This window comes from Scyliorhinus canicula, chromosome 19 (genome assembly GCF_902713615.1).
Source record: "Scyliorhinus canicula chromosome 19, sScyCan1.1, whole genome shotgun sequence".
Classification (NCBI taxonomy): Eukaryota; Metazoa; Chordata; class Chondrichthyes; order Carcharhiniformes; family Scyliorhinidae; genus Scyliorhinus; species Scyliorhinus canicula.
Window position 1 is genome coordinate 11,572,655 of NC_052164.1, and position 19,906 is coordinate 11,592,560.

General features: G+C 51.1%; 2 protein-coding genes across 4 annotated transcripts in view; both read left to right on the plus strand.

Moving 5' to 3' along the window:
- Nucleotides 1-6,036, plus strand: part of LOC119954502 — a 95,116-nt gene extending 89,080 nt beyond the window's left edge. Inside the window, exons 11-12 of the mRNA XM_038779789.1 lie at nucleotides 3,110-3,183; nucleotides 5,403-6,036. Coding sequence (XP_038635717.1) covers nucleotides 3,110-3,183; nucleotides 5,403-5,678 — 350 coding nt within the window. The 3' untranslated portion in view covers nucleotides 5,679-6,036. The remainder of the gene's footprint in view (nucleotides 1-3,109; nucleotides 3,184-5,402) is intronic.
- A 1,322-nt stretch (nucleotides 6,037-7,358) lies between these two features.
- LOC119954462 (gasdermin-B-like) overlaps nucleotides 7,359-19,906 on the plus strand; it is a 67,630-nt gene continuing 55,082 nt past the window's right edge. Inside the window, exons 1-2 of one of the 3 annotated variants that reach the window (XM_038779686.1) lie at nucleotides 7,464-7,552; nucleotides 10,817-10,900. Coding sequence is in view for 2 of the 3 variants with exons in the window: in XM_038779684.1 (XP_038635612.1) it covers nucleotides 7,448-7,552 (105 nt within the window). In the remaining variant the exon portion in view is untranslated. Of the gene's footprint in view, nucleotides 7,553-10,816; nucleotides 10,901-19,906 lie in introns of all 3 variants that reach the window. The other 2 variants (XM_038779684.1, XM_038779685.1) reach the window with 2 other exon arrangements.

Consider the following 19,906-nt stretch of genomic DNA (forward strand, 5'->3'; position numbering starts at 1 on the left):
CGGGGGTAGTGGAGAACTACATACAGTAGTGAATTTATGTACAGTGTTTTATCAGGGGGGGAAAAAATGTCCTTTGAAAGTCCGGTGCCAGTTAGAGATTCAACTGTACCTTGACATTCCGCTGGTAGTGACGTAGCGGTGGCGGCGATGTCGATGTTGGCGATGTCGATGCTGGCCTGATGTCAGATGACTCCGGAAGTGTGTCGAAATCCTCTTCATTCTCTGGAGTGGGCAGGGGAAGGAGGGATGGTCCTGGTGGAGTGAATGTTGAGAGCGCCGGGGGAGGGGAGGGTGGCGCCGAGCCGGGGAAGTGTGTATGGGTGGAACCTGCTGGTGCCAAGTCCCTGAGGGAGACAGTATCTTGGCAGCCATCGGGGTACGCCACATAGGCATACTGGGGGTTGGCATAGAGCAGGCGTACCCTGTCCACCAACGGGTCCGCCTTGTGGAGTCGGACATGCCTACGGAGCAGGACCGGTCCTGGAGCTGTAAGCCAAGTCGGGAGTGACACCCCAGATGTGGACTTCCTGGGGAAGGCAAAAAGACGTTCATGGGGTGTGTTATTCATAGCGGTGTACAGTAGTGACTGGATGGAGTGTTGTGCATCAGGGAGGACCTCCTGTCAGCAAGAGGCTGGGAGGTTCCTGGACCGTAGGGCCAGTTGGATGGCCCTCCATACCGTCCCATTCTCCCTCTCTACCTGCCCGTTTCCCCGGGAGTTGTAGCTGGTCGTCTTGCTGCAGGCGATACCCCTGTTGAGCAGGAACTGATGCAGCTCATCACTCATGAATGAGGATCCCCTGTCACTGTGGATGTAGGGGGGGAAACCGAACAGAGCAAAGATTGTGTTTAGCGCTTTGATGACGGTGGCAGACATCATATCGGGGCATGGGATGGCGAAGGGGAATCAGGAGTACTCATTGACCACACTGAGAATATACGTGTTTCGGTCGGTGGAGGGGAGGGCCCTTTGAAATCCACGCTGAGGCATTCAAAGGGGCGGGAGGCCTTCACCAGGCGCGCACAGTCCGGCCGGTAGAAGTACGGCTTGCACTCCGCACAGACCTGGCAGTCCCTGGTGACTGTCTGTACTTCCTCAACGGAGTAGGGCAGATTACGAGCCTTGACAAGATGGTACAATCGTGTGACCCCCGGGTGACAAAGGCTGTCGTGTAGGGCCCAGAGTCGGTCTACTTGTGCGCTGGCACATGTACCTCGGGATAGGGCGTCTGGGGGCTTGTTGAGTTTGCCGGGGCAATACTAAATCTCGTAATTATAGGTGGAGAACTCGTGGAAAGCATGTAGACCACGTTCGGTCCAGAAGACCATCCCTTCCAAAGATTCCCCGCCCCCGGAGCTAATTTCTACAGCCACAGAGACCAGACACAGTAGAGAGTATTCCTCACAATCTTCCTCTGGTGCCGCACTCAAAGCCTGCGCAGGTTGTTGCAGAACGGCATGGAGATAGAGACGCCGAGATGGTGGAGGCAGCGGACTCCGACTCCGAGATGGAGACACAGGATGCCTCAGAGGGGGAATCCTCGGGCCCACGGGCTGTGGATGTACAACCGTTACGCCGTTCATCACGGAAGCGCCGTTCTCCGTCTTGTTACACACCGCCCGATCCAGCGCCTCGTACAACTGGTGTCCGGCCCGCGGTAAAACGAGTCCGACGCCCTCCTTCACCAGGTTCTTCTGTGGATTCCTTGGAGTTTGGGTGGGGGGGGAGGGATGTTATAACCTGCCTGCTTACCATTGGCTGCGGACTAATGGCAATCCCACAATCCTTTGGGAATACGAGCTTCCCCAATGAGGGGGGCGGAGAAATCATTAGCAGATTCCCTGCATAAATAAAGCTGGCCAGTTTGGAACCAGCTACAGGAGAGTGAGCAGCGAGGGAAGTTGCTGCTGCTGAGGCCCTCACAAAAGATAGGAAGGCACTTTTTCCATTTGTAAAGGGGAAAAGAGGGCATAGTTTTAAGGTCAGATGTGGAGTACTAAGAGGGGAGTTGAGGAGAAATCTTTTCACCCAGAAGGAGTCTGGAACCCACTGCCTGAAAGCCCGATTTGAATCAGAAACTCTCATAACATTTAAGAATAATTTAGATATTCACTTGCACTGTTGTAACCTCCAAGGCTATGGGACTAAAAGCCTGAAAAATGGGATTGGTGTAGTCAGCAATTTGTTAACCAGCATGAACATGATGGGCTGAATGGCCTCGCTCTGTGTTGTAAACATCTATGAGTTTATGAGGCACTTCTTTTTCATCAATCTGGCCCTATTTTAAATAACTAGAGTGCTGTCTATCTGCCCCCTTCTGCTCTTTAAACATTTAAATTAATTTTTATTAAAAGAGAGCTGCACACATGTATATATATCCAGACTAATGCAGAATTGTTTCTCGAGCAGCATATTTATGGTTCTAGCCAGACAGGAGTCAAGCAACACTGTGGCTCACTGGAACATGACCTGCAGCTCCCAGGTTTGGACTAACTATTAAACACACAGAAGACTCTTCTTCAGCTGAATTAAAACAATAGGATTACAAAGCATAACTATACATAAATATGAGCTCATCCAAAACTATCAGTTTCCCACCTCACACCAATTTCCTGTTTCACCCACAACTCCTGTGTTTGCTGGCCTACATAGGCTGCTCAATCGGCAGCACCTCAACTTTAAAGTCTTCAAAACCTTCATGTCCTCCCCCTCTGAAACCTCCTCCAGTCCAACAATCCTCAAAGGCATCTTTACTGCTCCAATTCTGGCCTCTTGAGCATCGCCAATTTTAATCACTCCCCCACTGCCCTATATGTCTCTTGATTTCCCAGGCTCTAAGTGCTGGAATTTCCCCTCATTCATCATTCTACCTCTCTCTCCTTCATTACGACACTGCTTAAAATCTATCACGTGGTGGAGCAAGTTTTTGTGTGCATCTGTTCCGAATATTTCCTTGTACGGTAAACATATTTGATAATGTTCCTGATTTTTACCATGTCAAAGGCAACATAATAAATACGTATTTGCTGTTGTTGTTCAAACATACAAAGTGCAACTCCATGGAATCTTCAGCACAAGGTGGTCTGAATTGTTCTGTTTCCTTTTCAGTACTTCATCCAGACACTGTCACCCAATTGGCTACTAGTATTGAGATGAAGATTTTACCCATACAGTTAAAGCTGGTAAGAAATATACTTTGTTATTGATTTTAGTGAAAGAGAATGAATTAGCTTGATTTCTGGATGATGGCCAGGATCTGAAATTCAAGGCTCCTTAAAACAGAGGTAATTGAATGGAGTTAATTACAATATTAGAATTGTTTCAACTGTTTCAAGTACAGGGGGTAGAAATTACTGTCACTTATGTTATTATACAAATATCTAAATAACTTGTAACAAACTCTTCTGTACTTTAACAGATTTTAAAACCAGAATTTGATGGGATTGTTTAAGCACACCCATACAGTAACATTGGTGAAAGTGATTTCTCTTGTGTTCTTTTGTCAATTATCTATGTAAATTTGATGCATTAGTGTTCAATAGTCTCACTTGATGGCCATTCTGGACACGATGAACTAGTCTGAGACTGAGACAATTATTCTGTCCAGGTTGTGTGCTTCCAGGGGTGTAATTGACTTATTTTTAGTTTTAGTTCAAGCCCCAGAAATGTTTTGACTCTGGCAATGGGTTACATAGAGAAACTTTGTAAATTCTAAACTTGCCATCTTAAAAGCAACCTCTTCCTTGTTTCCCAACTGTGATTTGAAATCAAGGCTCATTGCCGCCATCTCCTGTTCTATCGTTTTCTGTTCCGGTTGCCAAAACTGTTGCACACTTTAACTCGCTAAGACTTTCTTCCTTCTGCAAGCTGCATAGGATTTTGAAATCTGAGCCACCCATTGACTACTTTATGATTAATCTCATCTTTTCTCCGAGTCTTTTCCACCCTGGTAGATTCGGCATTCAGGGTATTTGATTTGCAACCTTCAGAACGGCAAACTTTGTATTATTGCTGAATTGGACACAGGATGTTGCTTTTGTAATCGATTTAAATATAAAAGATGTTGGCAGAGCAAAGGCACTGTTAATTCTTTTACCAACCTATGATTTGATAGGATGTTTGTTGAAAGATGCAGCCAGTACTTCATTGGTACAGTGAAGCAAGTGCTCTATTATGCGTGTTGTGTTTCTGTAGTACTGTCAACCCTTTGTGAATCCACAACATTCAAGAAGTGAGTACTGGGTCCCCATGAAGGCTGCAATCATCCCTATGTATGCAAAAGTCTGAAATAAAATTCAGACTTACGGGGCCGGATTCTCCGACCCCCCGCCGGGTGGGAGAATCGCCGAGGGTCGGCGTGAATCCTGCCCCCGCCGTCCTCCAAATTCTCCAGCCCCCCAAAAATCGGCCCAGCGTGAATCGCACCACCCGCTTCCAGGAATGGCGGGGACTCAATGAACCCCGGGGCTGCCTGAATTCTCCGGCCCGCGATAGGCCAAAGTCCCGCCCTTTTTTTGCCAGTCCCACCGGCGTAAATTGGAGTAGGTCCCTTACCGGCGAAACCTGGCGGTGCGGGCGGCCTCCGGGGTTCTTGGGGGGACGCGAGGGGATCTGGCCCCGGGAGGAGCCCCCACAGTGGCTTGGCCCGCAATCGTGGCCCACCGATCCGCCGGCGGGCCTGTGCTGTGGGGGCACTCTTTTGTTCCGCACCAGCGGCTGTAGCAGTCGGCCATTGCCGGTGTGGAAACAAAGCCCTCTGCGCATGCGCGGGGATGACACCAGCACACGCGGCGCTCCCGTGCATGCGCAAACTCGCGCCGGCCTGCGGAGGCACTTCGCCACCGGTTGGTGTGGCGCCAAGCCCCTTTCTCGCTGGCCGGCAGGGCGCAAACCACTCCAGGGCGGGCCTAGCCCCTGAAGATGCGGAACGCTGGAGTGGTTCACGCCACTCCATCCCGCCGGAGTTGCCAGCCCCACCGATTACGGCAGAATCCTGCCCATGGTGTCACATGTGCCCAATCTAAAAAGAGATAAATTGAATCTGTGAACCTGAACCAGAAAACTTGCTCCCATTCGCTATCCATCATTCTCTGCCTGAAGGTATCTGTGGGAATGTTATGTAAGGCAGATTTAGCAATGCCTTCCACAGTTAAATAGTTATCCTACATGAAGAGGGCTCATTTGTGGAAGATATTGGGAAGCTATTGGTATCGGTGGAATTGGCCTCTAGAAACAGACCCCACCAGAAGGAGTGGAGAAACCTGAGAGGGTAAGACATTTAGAATGAGCTAAGCCTTTACATTTTTGAGGGGAGGAACTGTTAAACACTGAATTGTCTGTTCTTTGTATTTAATTAGAATCACAGCTGACATTGTAAATGTTACTCTCATTGGTTATCCAGATGGCAAAGATTGAGGAGAGATGTTTAAAGTCAAGAAACTTTATAAACCAACTAGACCCAGCTGCAAATGTACAGGAAACTGAGGAATCTCTGGAGACATTGGTCCTTCAGCTCACAGATGAAGAGTTTGAAGTTACACACGACATCCTGGAAGACTTTGGATTTCTCTTGAAGAGAGAAACAGCTTCAATCTCATATGATATTGATTCTGATTTACATGATCTGTTTCATCACATCTTTGTTGCTTTGTACATTCTCAGTACTATTGCTACCTGACTAAATGCAAAGTGATTCTGATCAGTTGTCCATGATTCATCACGATATAACCCTTCTCTTTCCAGTCATCTCCTTGTTGATTTGAAGCTGCATCCTGTTCTTATCAGTCTACAGAAGACATTGTCTTCTTTGTGACAGCGATGGTAACGTCCTCACCTACTCTTTTTGCCTCCTTTTTGATGCCGAGGTGATCATTTCTGGCTTGTGCTTGCTAATTATATTGTAGAACTGTAATGGATACATCTTAGTCAATCCCTTGTGCTATCGTAAACTGGGTAGTGTTTACTGTATTGTGTTGTATTACCTGTTAATTTGCTTGAATAAAGTCTTTTTCTCTCACAATAATGAGAGAAAGAAAAAAAATGTAATTCTAGAGCCTTCCTCCACCATGGGATGTTCCAAATAAACTTCCCGTCAATTATATTCTTTTGAAGTGTAGTCACTATTGTAATCATAGAACCATAGGATTTACAGTGAGAAAGATGCCATTCGGCCCATCGAGTCTGCACCAGCCCTTGGAAAAAGCACCCTACTTAAGCCCACGCCTCCAGCCTATCCCTGTAACCCAGCAACCCCACATAACCTTTGGATACTAAGGGGCAATTTAGCATAGCCAATCCACCTAACCTGCACACTTTGGACTGTGGGAGGAAAAGGCGATGGCTAAATTACACACAGCAAGCTAATAAAAATAAAACAGCAACATGATAACGTCCAGATTACATGATGTTGGCTGAGAAAGAAAAGATTTGGTCAGAACACATGACTTGCTGCATTGCTTAATCAGAGTAATCACACAACAAGTTAACTTGTGAAGGTAACTCTAAAGTTACCTTTAGAGGTCACCTTGACGTAGAAAAATGTTCCAAGTGAGTTCACAGCAGCATAGCAAGCCAGACACAGATACTAAGCGATTTTAGGTTACTTGACCAAAAGCTTGGTGAAAAAGCAAGGTTTTAAAGGCCGGCATGGTAGCACAGTGGTTAGCACTGTTGCTTCACAGCACCAGGGTCAAAGATTTGATTCCTGGCTTGGGTCACTGGCTGTGCAGAGTCTGTATGTTCTCCCTGTGTCTCCGTAGGTTTCCTCCAGGTGCTCCGGTTTCCTCTCAAAAGTCCTGAAAGATGTGCAGGTTAGGTAATTTGAGCATTCTGAATTCTCTCTCTGTCGCCGGAATGTGGTAACTAGGGGCTTTTTGCAGTAACTTCATTGCAGTGTTAATGGCAGTGCTAACCACTGTGCCACCACACCGATTTTGCATGTTGAGACTCAACCTCATGGCCGCATTATGAGCGCATCTTCCTTGGCCATCAGATCCTGCGGTGTGGCTTGAACCCAGAGCTACTGGCTTGGAGGTAGGGGGGGGGGGGGGGGGGGAGAGGGCACTACCCACTGTGCCATGAGATCTCCCCCTAGAATCAGCCCCAGTTACTAAATAAATCGCTGCACACAAGCATCTGTGCCTTAAAATTTCCAATCGCACTGAGAACAACACTCCAACCATTGTAAGCCAACCCCCCCCCCCCCCCCCCCCCCAGCTTTGCCCTGTTAATTTAATTAAACTTTGTATTGGAGTCCAGATTCCAAAGATGCTCAAGCTATGAATTTGGTAGCTCGACGTCCTTTTTTTTGCTGGCGGGCGGTAGAGTTGCGCGGCGAGAGTGTGAGCATGCGCACAGCCGGGCCTGCCGGCGGGCGGGAGAGTTGCCGTCCCGGGCTATCCGGCGGCCGCCCGGCGCCATTCCTTCCTCCTGCAGCGTCGACGGGCAATGCGGTGGCGCGCCCGTTTTAGGTTCGAGGATTTTAAACAATCCCGTTCCGCGATACTTGTGGAGGAGGTTGACTCCGATGGCCAGACGCTGATACCGAGCCAGGTTTGTTTGATTGATTTAATAAAAGGTACAAAGCCCTTCATCTCCTCAAGAAGGCGGCAAAGACTTTTTTTATTTTTCACAAGGGGCAGCTTCATCCCGATATCAAATTAGCTGCCTACTGGAAGCAGGTTACAGTTTTGTAAACATGTGAATGTGGCCCGAATTTAGAGCCCATCCCTAATTGAAGGTGGTGCCTTCTGTAGGAAGACCCGCAGTGCTGGTACGGAGGGAGCTCCAGGTGTTTTAATTTTAATTTAATAATCTTTATTCTCGCAAGTAGGTGTACATTAACACTGCATTGAAGTTACTGTGGAAAGCCCTGTGCCAACAGCAGTGAAGGAACGGTGATATAGTTCCAAGTCAGGACGGAAAGGCAATCCGACAGAACCCAGGATGGTTCGGGACTTTGGGGAGGGGGGAGAGAACTTGGATCGATGATGTTCCCATCTGTTGCTTTTGTCCTGAGTGATAGATTTTTTAAAATTTAGAGCACCCAATTAAGGGGCAATTTAGCGTGGCCAATCCCCCCATTCATCTACCCTGCACATCTTTGGGTTGTGGGGGTGAGAACCATGCAGACACGGGGAGAATGTGCAAACTCCACATGGTCCGGAATTGAACTCTGTTCAGGAACCAAACTCGGGTCCTCGGCACCGTGAGGCAGCAGTGCTAACCACTACCACCCCATCCTAAGTGATAGATGTCACATGTTTGGAAGGCGCTGTCCAAATGCTGAGGTGGCAGAGTATGAAAAATAGTGATGGAAGTCCCTACTATTGCTTGAATGCTTTGAGACAGTCACTGTCGTTAAACAAGCAAATCATGGCCAAAATGGAGTCAGAGATTTGCCAGATATTTGTATTAGTTTTTCATGTGGGCCCTGCCTTCTCAACCTTGCACCTCGCCTGAGGTGTGGTGATCCTCAGATTTACTCATCACCAGTCAGCTCTCCCCTTCAAAAAGGTAAAGCAGCCTATGGTCATCTGGGACAATGACGACTTTATTGTGTCTCATTGTGAAGTTGAACTGTGAGCAGGTCAGTGCGCTGTTATATGCAATGGTGACTATGCGGATGATATACTCATCTGCAGGATGTTGATGAGGAGAAGGCCACGTAACATGAAGTAAAAAAGCACCTGAAACGTACTTCAAAATGGGAAAGAATATCATTGTTGATCAGGCTAAATTTAAATATATCCACTGCCAAGGGGAAAGTATTGGCGCATTCGTAAATGACCTGTTCGGCCTTGCAGCCGACTGTTAGTATGGCAGCTTGAAAGATGAACTGACCAGAGACAGAATCGTTGTGAGAGTGTTTGATGATGTCTTGTCTGACTACTTGCAATCAAGAGATGATTGCAAAGGCAATCCAACAAATCAGAAAAGCTAAGATCAGGAAACAGAATTGAATTGTGGTTTGAGCTGACAGGCAAATCCCTATCTCAAAAGCAACTGTCTCAGTAAAGTAAGCCAAGTGTAAAAAAATGAAAAGCTGTCATAATTAAGTAAGCGAGACAGGAAGATCATCTATGAACAGCCCCAGCTAACTATTTGGTGTGGCAGCAAAAAACACAGATGTGCAATCTGCCCAGGCAAAGAGGCTAAATTCCATTTATGTGGAAAAATGGACCAGATTGTGTTCCCAGCAAGGAACCTGTACAGAATATGCACAAAGCGAAGCCTTCAGAAGATGGTAAGATCCATGAAGTAGTTGAGATCATGATGCTGAAGCATCGTTCTTTGGAGAGATCCAGGAAGCAAGTGAGAACTACTGGAGAGCTAATATCCTAGCAGGGAGAAAGAAGACTTTTACATTAGACCAAGGTGCAGCAATTTTAATTCTTTCTGATGCTGAACTATGGTTGGAAAGATGCTGTTGTCAGCCATCATGCAAAAACCTGGACAGGCCAGGGCAGATAGAAGTCTAGGTTATAGGAGAACTGAAAGCAACCCTCCAATATCAAGAGGAAGAAATTACAGAAACATTGCATGTGATTCAGATCTCGAGTTGCTCACTTTTCAGCAGGCAGACCTGTACTAGTTTACATCAGATTTGCAGAGGAACTAGAAAGCTGAGAGAATCAAAACTGAAGTCCCACAGCTGTTCGAAGGACTAGAAAAGCTCAAATAAGCAACCATGTCACTCTACATCCACAAACAAAGCCATTGTGACTGTGTGTACCCAGAAAAGTTCCCCATCCACTCTTGCTAAAGGAAATTTATTCTATGTTGAAGCAGAAACTTATTTCACCTTGACAGAACCAACCACAATAATCTTTATTGTCGGGCAGCACGGTGGCCTAGTGGTTAACACAACCGCCTCACGGCGCTGAGGTCCCAGGTTCGATTCCGGCTCTGGGTCACTGTCCGTGTGGAGTTTGCATATTCTCCCCGTGTCTGCGTGGGTTTCGCCCCCACAACCCAAAAATGTGCAGAGTAGGTGGATTGGCCACGCTAAATTGCCCCTTAATTGGAAAAAATAATTGGGTAATCTCAATTTATAAAAAAAAATAAAATAAAATAATCTTTATTGTCACAGGTAGGCTTACATTTGCACTGCAATGATATTGTGAAAAGCCCCCAGTCAGCACATTCCGACGCCTGTTCGGGTGACTATCTGGTGTTTGAGGATGATCCCAGTGTCAAACCCCAACAGATATAGCAGAATCTACATAGATCTTACACAGGTGGGCAAGGTAGTTAAATGCAAAGTTCATCCTAAGGCATTGGTGCATGAGAGCTTAGCTGAATTGGGAAAGACTTCAGTCTTCAGAAAGCTAGATGCAAATAGATTTAGGCACCTTCCCTCAATGAAGATTCTAAGTTGCTCACAACCTTCATTACTCCACCTGGGAGGTTTTGCTTCAACAGATTATCCTTTCATCATATCAACCCTATAACTCTTCCAGGGGACAATGTCAAGCAGCCTATGAGGACTGGATGGAGTCATGAATTGTATGGATGATGTCCTGACGGGTCTACTCAGAGAGGGAACTAGAGTGAATTGTGTTGTAAAACCACAGGAAACAAGACACACTCATAAATAAATATGAACATCTGGCAGATGACTTTCAATTTCCAAAGCATATTAAGGATGCATCTATGAGGAGAGAGTCTGAAACTTGACATACTATAATGATTTAACCAAATTTGGGCATCATAAAATGCCAAGCCAGAGCAAAGATTGCAAGTTTTGTGGTCTGGTCTTCCAAATAGCTTGAAGAAATGACATAAAGCTGTCTTACTTTTGCTATTCACCATCAGCAACAAGAATGCGATTGATATAAGCTTCCTTCCCATCACAACCATGGGAGGGTCATCTTGAGATGGACATCTTTGTGTACAGAGGTAAGATGTTCTTGACTGCAGGTAAGATGTTCTTGACTGCAGGTAGGATGTTCTTGACTGCAGGTAAGATGTTCTTGACTGCAGTAGTCAGTCTCAAGATTGCTACTCCAGATGGATAAAAGTCAAGCAACTTTTGCGTCATATTTCTGAAGCAGCAATTAAATCGTTGAAGGAAATATTTGCAATGGGTGGAATTTCAGACCTTGTAAACTCAGATAATGGATCACAGTTGGCAATGAATAGTTTAAACAGTTGATGACATTGTATGGATTTGTCTATACTGTCAATCTAACAGCAACTGTAAACTGTGACGATTACAGTGTTAGGCTAATTGCCTTATTAAAGACTGGTAATGATTATTGGTCAACCTCCTAAAGAGTATAAACGGACACAGCTGGAACAGTTGCTGTCGGGTAATTCTAAGGAATTTGTATCTGTTGAGTTGGGGAAATTGCTCAAGGTCAAAGACAAACATAAATAAACAAAATAGATTATCATAGAATTTACAGTGCAGAAGGAGGCCATTTGGCCCATCAAGACTGCACCGGCTCTTGGAAAGAGCACCCTACCCAGTTTCCACACCCCACCCTATCCCCATAACTCAGTAACCCCACCCAACATTAAGGGCAATTTTGGACACTAAGGGCAATTTAGCATGGCCAATCCACCTAACCTGCACATCTTTGGACTGTGGGAGGAAACCGGAGCACCTGGAGTAAACCCACGCAGACACAGGGAGGACGTGCAGACTCCGCACAGACTGACTCAAGCCGGAATGGAACCTGGGACCCTGGAGCTGTGAAGCAATTGTCCCATCCACAATGCTACCGTGCTGCCCTAAAATACTGCGGTTGCTGTATTGCGGTGCTGAAACAAGAATAGAAAGTGCCAGAAAAATACAGCCGGTCTGGCAGCATCTATTCGCAGAGAAACAGAGTTAATATTTCTGGTCCTTTGATTCTTCGTCAAAACTGAGGTAATAAGGAGAGGTAATGGCCGGGAATCTCTGATCCCGCGGCCAAGTTCTGACGCCGGCATCAAAAGCGGTGTGAGCCGACTTCTGGTTGCGGCTATGCGGAGCTAAGCCACACTTTCGGCAGCTCCCGCTACTTTAGGACTTTTGGGCTGATTTGAGGGCCCCAACCGACGCTGTTTCGACGAATCCCGGTGGGGGAAGGTGTCTAGAGGAGCATTCCCCATAATTTATGGTGTTCACCCGGAGTGGGGCAAAGGAAAAAGCTGCAGCAGCTCCCCAAGAAAAGCAGGGGAAGAAGGACAAAATGTCGGCCGGCGGAACACCCGAGGACTGGTGGAAGTGGGCGCAGGAGCAGCAGGCCTCTCTTCTTTTGCGGAGCTGAAGGCTGAGCTGCTGGACTCCCTGAATGCGACTACTCAGGGCAGTCAGGGTGAGAACCCAGCTATGTGCCCATGGCACCAACCCCCTACCCCCTCCCCCCACGCATGTGACACCACCCCCCCCCCCCCTCTCCCCAGGGGATGCTACAACCCCATCTGTGATCCACATGGCTGCACCCACCCATGCCAGCCGCATTGGCCGGGTGCTCTGAACCTATGCCAACATAGACCCAACTGCCGGGTTGCATGCATCGGACCTCCTAACAATGCTGATGTTAGTGTACCCTCCACAGGAGAAGAGCACCCATTTTTAAAAAAAAGTAATTTTTATTGAAAAATTTTGAATTTATATAACAACAACAAACCGCAACAATACCTATCTTTGAGCCAGAAAGTCCAGAAAAGGCTGCCACCATTTATAGAACCCTTGAACTGATCCTCTCAGGGCAAATTTGACCCCCTCCAATTTTATAAATCCCGCCATGTCACTGATCCAGGTCTCCACACTTGGGGGGCCTCGCATCTTTCCACTGCATCAAGATCCTCCGTCGGGCTACTAGGGACGCAAAGGCCAGAACACCGGCCTCTTTCGCCTACAGTACTCCCTGCTTCGCCGCAACTCCAAAAATCACGAGTCCCCAACCTGGTTTGACCCTGGATCCAACCACCCTCGACACCGTCCCCGCCACCCCCTTCCAGAATTCTTCCAGTGCCGGGCATGCCCAGAACATATGGGCACGATTTGCTGGACTCCCCGAACACCTGGTGCACCTGTCTTCACCCCCAAAGAACCTACTCATCTGAGTCACAGACATATGGGCCCGATGCAGCACCTTAAATTGGATGAGACTAAGCCTCGCACAGGAAGAGGAAGAGTTGACGCTCTCCAAGGCATCCGCCTAATTCCCATCCTCTATCTGTTCCCCTAGTTCCCCATCCCATTTAGCCTTCAGCTCCTCCACTGACGACTCCTCCACCTCCTGCATTACCTTATAAATGTCAGACATCTTCCCCTCTCCGACCCACACCCCCGAAAGCACTCTGTCCATCACCCCCCGCGAGGGCAGCAAAGGAAATTCCTCCACCTGTCGCCTAGCAAACGCCTTTACCTGCAGGTATCTGAACATGTTCCCCTGGGGGAGCCCAAATTTATCTTCCAGTCCCCCCAGGCCCGCAAACCTCCCGCCAATAAACAGGTCCCTCAATTTACTGATGCCCACCCTTTGCCACCCCCTAAATCCCCCATCAGTGTTCCCTGGGATGAACCAATGATTTCCACCTAATGGAGCCTCCATCGAGCCCCTTGTTTCCCCCCTGTGCCGTCTCCACTGTCCCCAGATTCTTAGGGTCGCCGCCACCACCGGGCTCGTGGTATACCTCTTAGGAGAGAGCGGCAACGGCGCCGTTACCATGGCACCCAGGCTCGTACCTCTACAAGACGCCATCTCCATTCTTTTCCACGCCGCCCCCCCCCCCCCCCCCCCCTCTCCATCACCCATTTACGCACCATTGACACATTGGCCACCCAATAGTACCCCAAAAGGTTGGGCAGCGCCAGCCCGCCTCCATCCCTCCCTTGCTCCAGGAAAACCCTCTTCACTCTCAGAGTCCCATGTGCCCACACGGAGCTCAAAATACTGCTAGTCACCCTCCTAAAGAAGGCTTTGGGGATGAAGATGGGCAGGCACTGAAAGAGGAACAAGAACCTCGGAAGCACCGTCATTTTGACGGACTGCATCCTCCCCGCCAACGACAATGGCAGCATGCCCACCTCTTGAACTCCTCCTCCATCTGAAATTATGCTTGTGAAGAGTCCCCCAGTCTCTGGCCACCTGCACCCCCAAGGTACCTAAAACACTCCCCTGCCCGCCTAAGCGGGAGCCTACCAATTCCCTCCTCCTGGTCGCCAGGGTGCACCACAAACACCTCACTCTTGCCTAGATTTAGTTTATAGCCTGAAAAGGTCCCAAACTCAGCTAGCAGCTCCATCACCCCCGGCATCCCTCCCACCGGGTCCGCCACATACAGTAGCAGGTCATCGGCATACAACGACACCCTATGTTCCTCCCCACCCCGCACCAAACCCCTCCACCTCCCTGAATCCCTCAATGCCATCGCCAGCGGCTCGATTGCCAATGCAAACAACAAGGGGGAAGGGGCAACCCTGCCTGGTCCCTCAGTAAAGCCGGAAGTACTCCGACCTCCTCTCATTTGTGGCCACACACGCCATCGGGGCCTCATATAGCAGCCTCACCCATCTAATAAACCCTTCACCAAATCCAAACCTCCCCAACGCCTCCTATAAGTACCCCCAGTCCACTCTATCGAAGGCCTTCTCCGCATCCAGCGCCACCACTATCTTAGCCTCCCCCTCAATCGCCGGCATCATGATGACATTCAACAATCTCCGCACATTCGTGTTCAGATGCCTTCCCTTAACAAAACCTGTCTGGTCCTCGTGGTCAACCCCTGGCACACAGTCCTCTATCCTGGTGGCCAGGATCTTTGCCAGCACCTTGGCATCCACATTAAGGAGAGATATGGGCCTGTATGAACCACACTGCTGGGGTCCTTGTCGCTCTTTAAGATTAAAGAAAGCAGCGCCCATGACATCGTCGGGGGAAAAGTCCCCCCTTCCCACACCTCATTAAGTGTCCGTACCAGCAAGGGGCCCACTAGGTCCACAAACTTTTTATAAAACTCCACCGGGAACCCATCCGGCCCCGGCGCCTTCCCTGACTGCATCTGCCCAATCCCCTTAACCAGCTCAATTGGCACCCCCAACCCCTCCACCTGCACCTTCGGGAAAGATAGCCCGTCGAGAAACCTCTCCATTCCCCTCCTCTCCACCGTTGGCTCCGACCGGTACAGTTCCCCGTAAAAGTCCTTGAAGACCTCATTCACCTCTACCCCCTTCCGCATCACATTCCCACTCTTATCTCTCACTCCAGCAATTTCCCTAGCCGCATCCCGCTTGCGGAGCTGATGAGCCAGCATCCTACTCGCCTTTTCACCATGTTCGTACACTGCCCCTTGTGCCTTTCTCCACTGTGCCTCAGCCTTTCTAGTGGTCAGCAAATCAAATTTAGCCTGTAGGCCGCGCTTCTCCCCCAACAATCCCTCTGGTGCCTCCGCGTAACTCATATCTACCTCCATCATCTTCCCCACCAGTCTATCCCCCTCACTCCTCTCGCTCCTCTCCCTGTGTGCCTGGATGGATATCAGCTCCCCACGAATGACTGCCTTCAAGGCTTCCCAGACCATCCCCACCCGGACCTCCCCGTATCAGTCACCTCAAGGTACCCCTCAATACTTGCGCGGACCCTCCTGCACACCTCCTCCTCCGCCAACAACCCCACATCCAACCGCCACAACGGGCGCTGGTCCCGCACCTCCCCCATCTCCAACTCCATCCAATGCGGAGTGTGGTCGGAGATTGCAATGGCCAAATATTCGGCCTCCTCCACTCTCGGAATCAGTCCCCTACTCACCACGAAGAAGTCTATCCGAGAATAAACCCTATGTACATGGGAGAAGAAAGAGTACTCCCGTGCCCTCGGGCTCACAAACCTCCATGGGTCCACCCCTCCCATCTTGTCCATAAACCCCTCAGTACCTTGGCCGCCGCCGGCCTCCTACCCGTCCTAGAGCTGGACCGATCCAGTGAAGGATCCAACACCGTATTGAAGTCCCCTCCCCATAATCAGACCTCCCGCCTCTAGATCTGGGACACGTCCCAGCATACGCCTCATAAAGCCCGCATCACCCCAATTCGGGGCATACACACTAGCAAGTACCACCTTCTCTCCCTGTAGCCTGCCCCTTACCATAACAAACCTACCCCCCTTATCCGCCACCACCTCAGATGCCTCAAACGACACATTTTTCCCCACCAGAATCGCCACTTCCCGGTTCTTCACATCCAACCCGGAGTGGAAAACCTGCCCCACCCACCCCTTCCTCAGACGGACCTGGTCCGCCACCTTCAGGTGGGTCTCCTGAAGCATTGCCACATCTGCCTTTAGCCCCCTCAGATGAGCAAGTACCGTAGACCGCTTCACCGGCCCATTCAGTCCTCTCGTATTCCAGGTGACCAACCGGATCAGAGGGTGTCCTGCCCCCCCCTCCCCCGTCGACTAGCCATAGCCCGTCGACTGCCCGCCCAGGCCAGCACCCCCCCCCGCCCGACCCAGTCCCCACGGCGACAACACCTCACCTCTGTCCCCCCCGGCCCACACCAGCTCCTTCCTGACCCTGCCAGCAGCAACCCGGTATTCCCCTTTCCTCCCCCCCCAGGCTAGGAACACCTGTGAACGCTGCCTCTGTGCTCTGTCTGATGCATGCGGGGGTGGGATAGGAACTGAGTGCCGTTGTGGGTGAGGGGTGATGGAATGCTGAGCTCCGGTGAGTGTGACGTGCGGGCTGCCCCCCCAAGGGTCGCCCACACCACCCTGCCCCCAGCCAGATGACAAGGCCCTGCGATGCAGTCTCCAGGCCGCATGCAGGGACCACCCAGGTGGAGGTGTTACTGTGGTCATGAGTCAGACATTCTCTGTATGTAGAGCTCATCGCAGAGTGGGCTGTCATCATCCTCCAAGCCATGGACCACATAGAACATAGAACAGTACAGAACAGGCCCTTCGGCCCTCGATGTTGTGCCGAGCAATGATCACCCTACTTAAACCCACGTATCCACCCTATACCCGTAACCCAACAACCCCCCCTTAACCTTACTTTTTAGGACACTACGGGCAATTTAGCATGGCCAATCCACCTAACCCGCACATCTTTGGACTGTGGGAGGAAACCGGAGCACTCGGAGGAAACCCACGCACACACGGGGAGGACGTGCAGACTCCGCACAGACAGTGACCCAGCCGGGAATCGAACCTGGGACCCTGGAGCTGTGAAGCATTTATGCTAACCACCATGCTACCGTGACCAGACCCGCATTCACCAGCAACCGTGTGAGCCCAGCTCGTTGTGTCGCAGGTGGATGTGTAATGGAGGGATGGTGTGCATGCGGGTGATGTGGTGGTGGGAGAGGTAGGGGGTGGTCAGTGGTGGGGAAGGTGAGGGTGGCCAGGGATGAGGTGGTGCCGTACTGTGCTGTCCGTGCCCATGCCCAGCAATCCCCCCCCCCCCAACCCTAGTCGGTGAAACATGCAGCTATCAACTCCTCAGGTGCTCGCTGGTCTAGTCGGTGGCGTTGGGCAGCCTCCCGTCCCTGTCCAGCCCCATGTCCTGTAAATTGCACCCCCCCCCCCCCCCCCTCCCCATCCCCCTCATCTGGAGAGGAGTGCTCTTCATCGTGATCCTCCCACTCCTCCTCCTCCGCCTCCTCCAGCACATCACCCCTCTGCTGGGTTATAATGTGTAGGACGCAGCAGACCACAAAGATGCGGCCGACCCTCTCCAATGGGTACTGGAGGGCCCCTCCAGAGCGGTCCAGGCACCTGAACCGCATCTTCAGCAGCACAAAGCACCTCTCGACCACACCCCTGGTCGCACAATGGACACCATTGTAGTGCTGCTCCGCGTCGGTCTGCGGCCCCCGTATAGGCGTCATCATCCATGACCGCAACGGATAACCCCTGTCACCCAGTTACCAGCCCCGCAGCTGGAGGGTGGGTGGGGGGTGGTCCCTCAAACATGCTGGGGATGAACAATTGTGCCAATATGCGTCATCTACACTACCCGGGTACCGGTCGCAGACGTGTAGGATCTTCATCCGGTGGTCACAGACCACCTGTACGTTCATGGAATAGGACCCCTTCCTATTCATGAACATCGCCCTGTTATCCAATGGTGGCCGCATGGTAACGTGTAGCCCATCGATCGCCCCCTGGGCCATGGGTACCCTGGTGACCGCGGCGAACCCCGCTGCGCGGGCATCCTGGTGGGCGCGGTCCTCAGGGAACTGGATGTACCAGTCCGCGAGGTCATACAGGGCATCAGTCACTGCACGGATGCACTGGTGCACCGATGCCTGGGAGATGCCGGACAGGTCCCCACCCGGCGACTGGCCACTGGGATAGCATGTCCTCCCCCTGTTCCACACGGTGTCAGGTGTGCCATCAGTTGGCAGATGTGGGCGACGGTTTCCCAGCTCATCTGGAGTCTCCTCCTGCATGCCCTGTCCGGGAGGTCCTGGAAGGACATGCAGCGGCAGTACACACGAGGCCTCATCGGGCGCCTCCGTAGCCATGGCACCGCCTCCTCCCCCCTCTCCTCCTCCTCGGTATCTTCGTCCCGTGGCTCCCCCTCGTTGTGGTCCGCCTTCTGCACCTGTCGGGCGGGTGGCCCTCCAGCCTGAGCGGCTGGCACCTAACCCACTGCAGCCCGCTCCACTACAGCAGCCTCCTTCGCCTCTCTGTGACTCCCCTGCTCCAGCTCCCACAAGGCTTCATGCAGGGCAGCGGCTCCCGCCACTTCGGCCAACAGCGCTGGAAGATGCCCAAACATTACAATCTGCAGGGGGTGGAGGTAGACAAAGTTTTAGCATTGGGCTTGGTGCCATGGGCAACATGGTCGCGCCGATAGGCAGCTCTCGCACCAGCCACGCATATCCCGCCCCCGCGGTGCCCTGACACCTGTCGCTCGTCCCTCCTCCCAGGGCCACCATATGATGGCACTGTCCTCACATGGGGCTGCCGCAGGTGCGGCCCTGGATTTACCCATCGGTGGGTGGCGCCGGCTGGGTGGGGGGGGGGGGGGGGGGGGGAGGGGGCCACGTGGTAGGTCCAGCACACATACAGATAGCGGACACGCCTAGACTGAGCCAGCGAGCGGGGTGGGTGCCCATTTGTGTGGCCGCCGTCATGGTGTCCATGGTGTTGGCTCCGCCCTGTCATGGCGGTCCATGCCTGGCCGCCGCGGCTGTCTGACCCCCCCAACCCACCGGCACCATCGCCCCCCAACCCTGGGGGGCCTCCCCCAAAGCCCCCGCAGCCATGGCCGTGCCGTCCTGGGGTCCCCCTCACGCCAATCCCCACCTCCTCCGGCCGCAGCATCAGCCAGCCCGACTGACGCTTTTTTAAACCTTGTTAGAACAAGTATCGCTGGGGGCCTGGAGAATTGCAAGTCGGGCCACCTCTGGCAGCATCGCGTCCCGGTGTCGGACCGGTGTCGCGGGCTCGGAGAGTCCCGGCCCTGATACCTGAGATCCAGTAGCTGTACATTGGCATTGTCTGCAACCGCAGAAAACATTTTCCCCAGTGGGGGCATCATGAAGTGTTCCAGCTGTAAGAACACCCAATATGGCGCTCTCTGATGCAAGTTTAAGAATCTTTTAAGCAGTACATGTCGCAAGGAATTAATTTCTGAACATTCTTTCGTTTGTATTGTGGTGAATGTAATATATATGATATGATAATTCACACTGTCTTTGTAAGCGCAGTAGCGTTATCCAACCACTAGGGGGAGTAGCTCTGGGAATACTCAGGAACTTGTACTGGGCTCCACCCTTGGCTCCGCCCACGACTCCTCCCACTAGTGCTGCTGTATAAATACCCTTGTCCAGAGTCAGCCTGAGTTCACTAAGAGTTCATCAATGGGTAACAGGCTGGCTCTGAAGTAAGTCGATTAAAGCCTAGATTCATATCGGAAACACGTGTCTGGTGAATTGATGGTTCCATCAATTTAATCGAC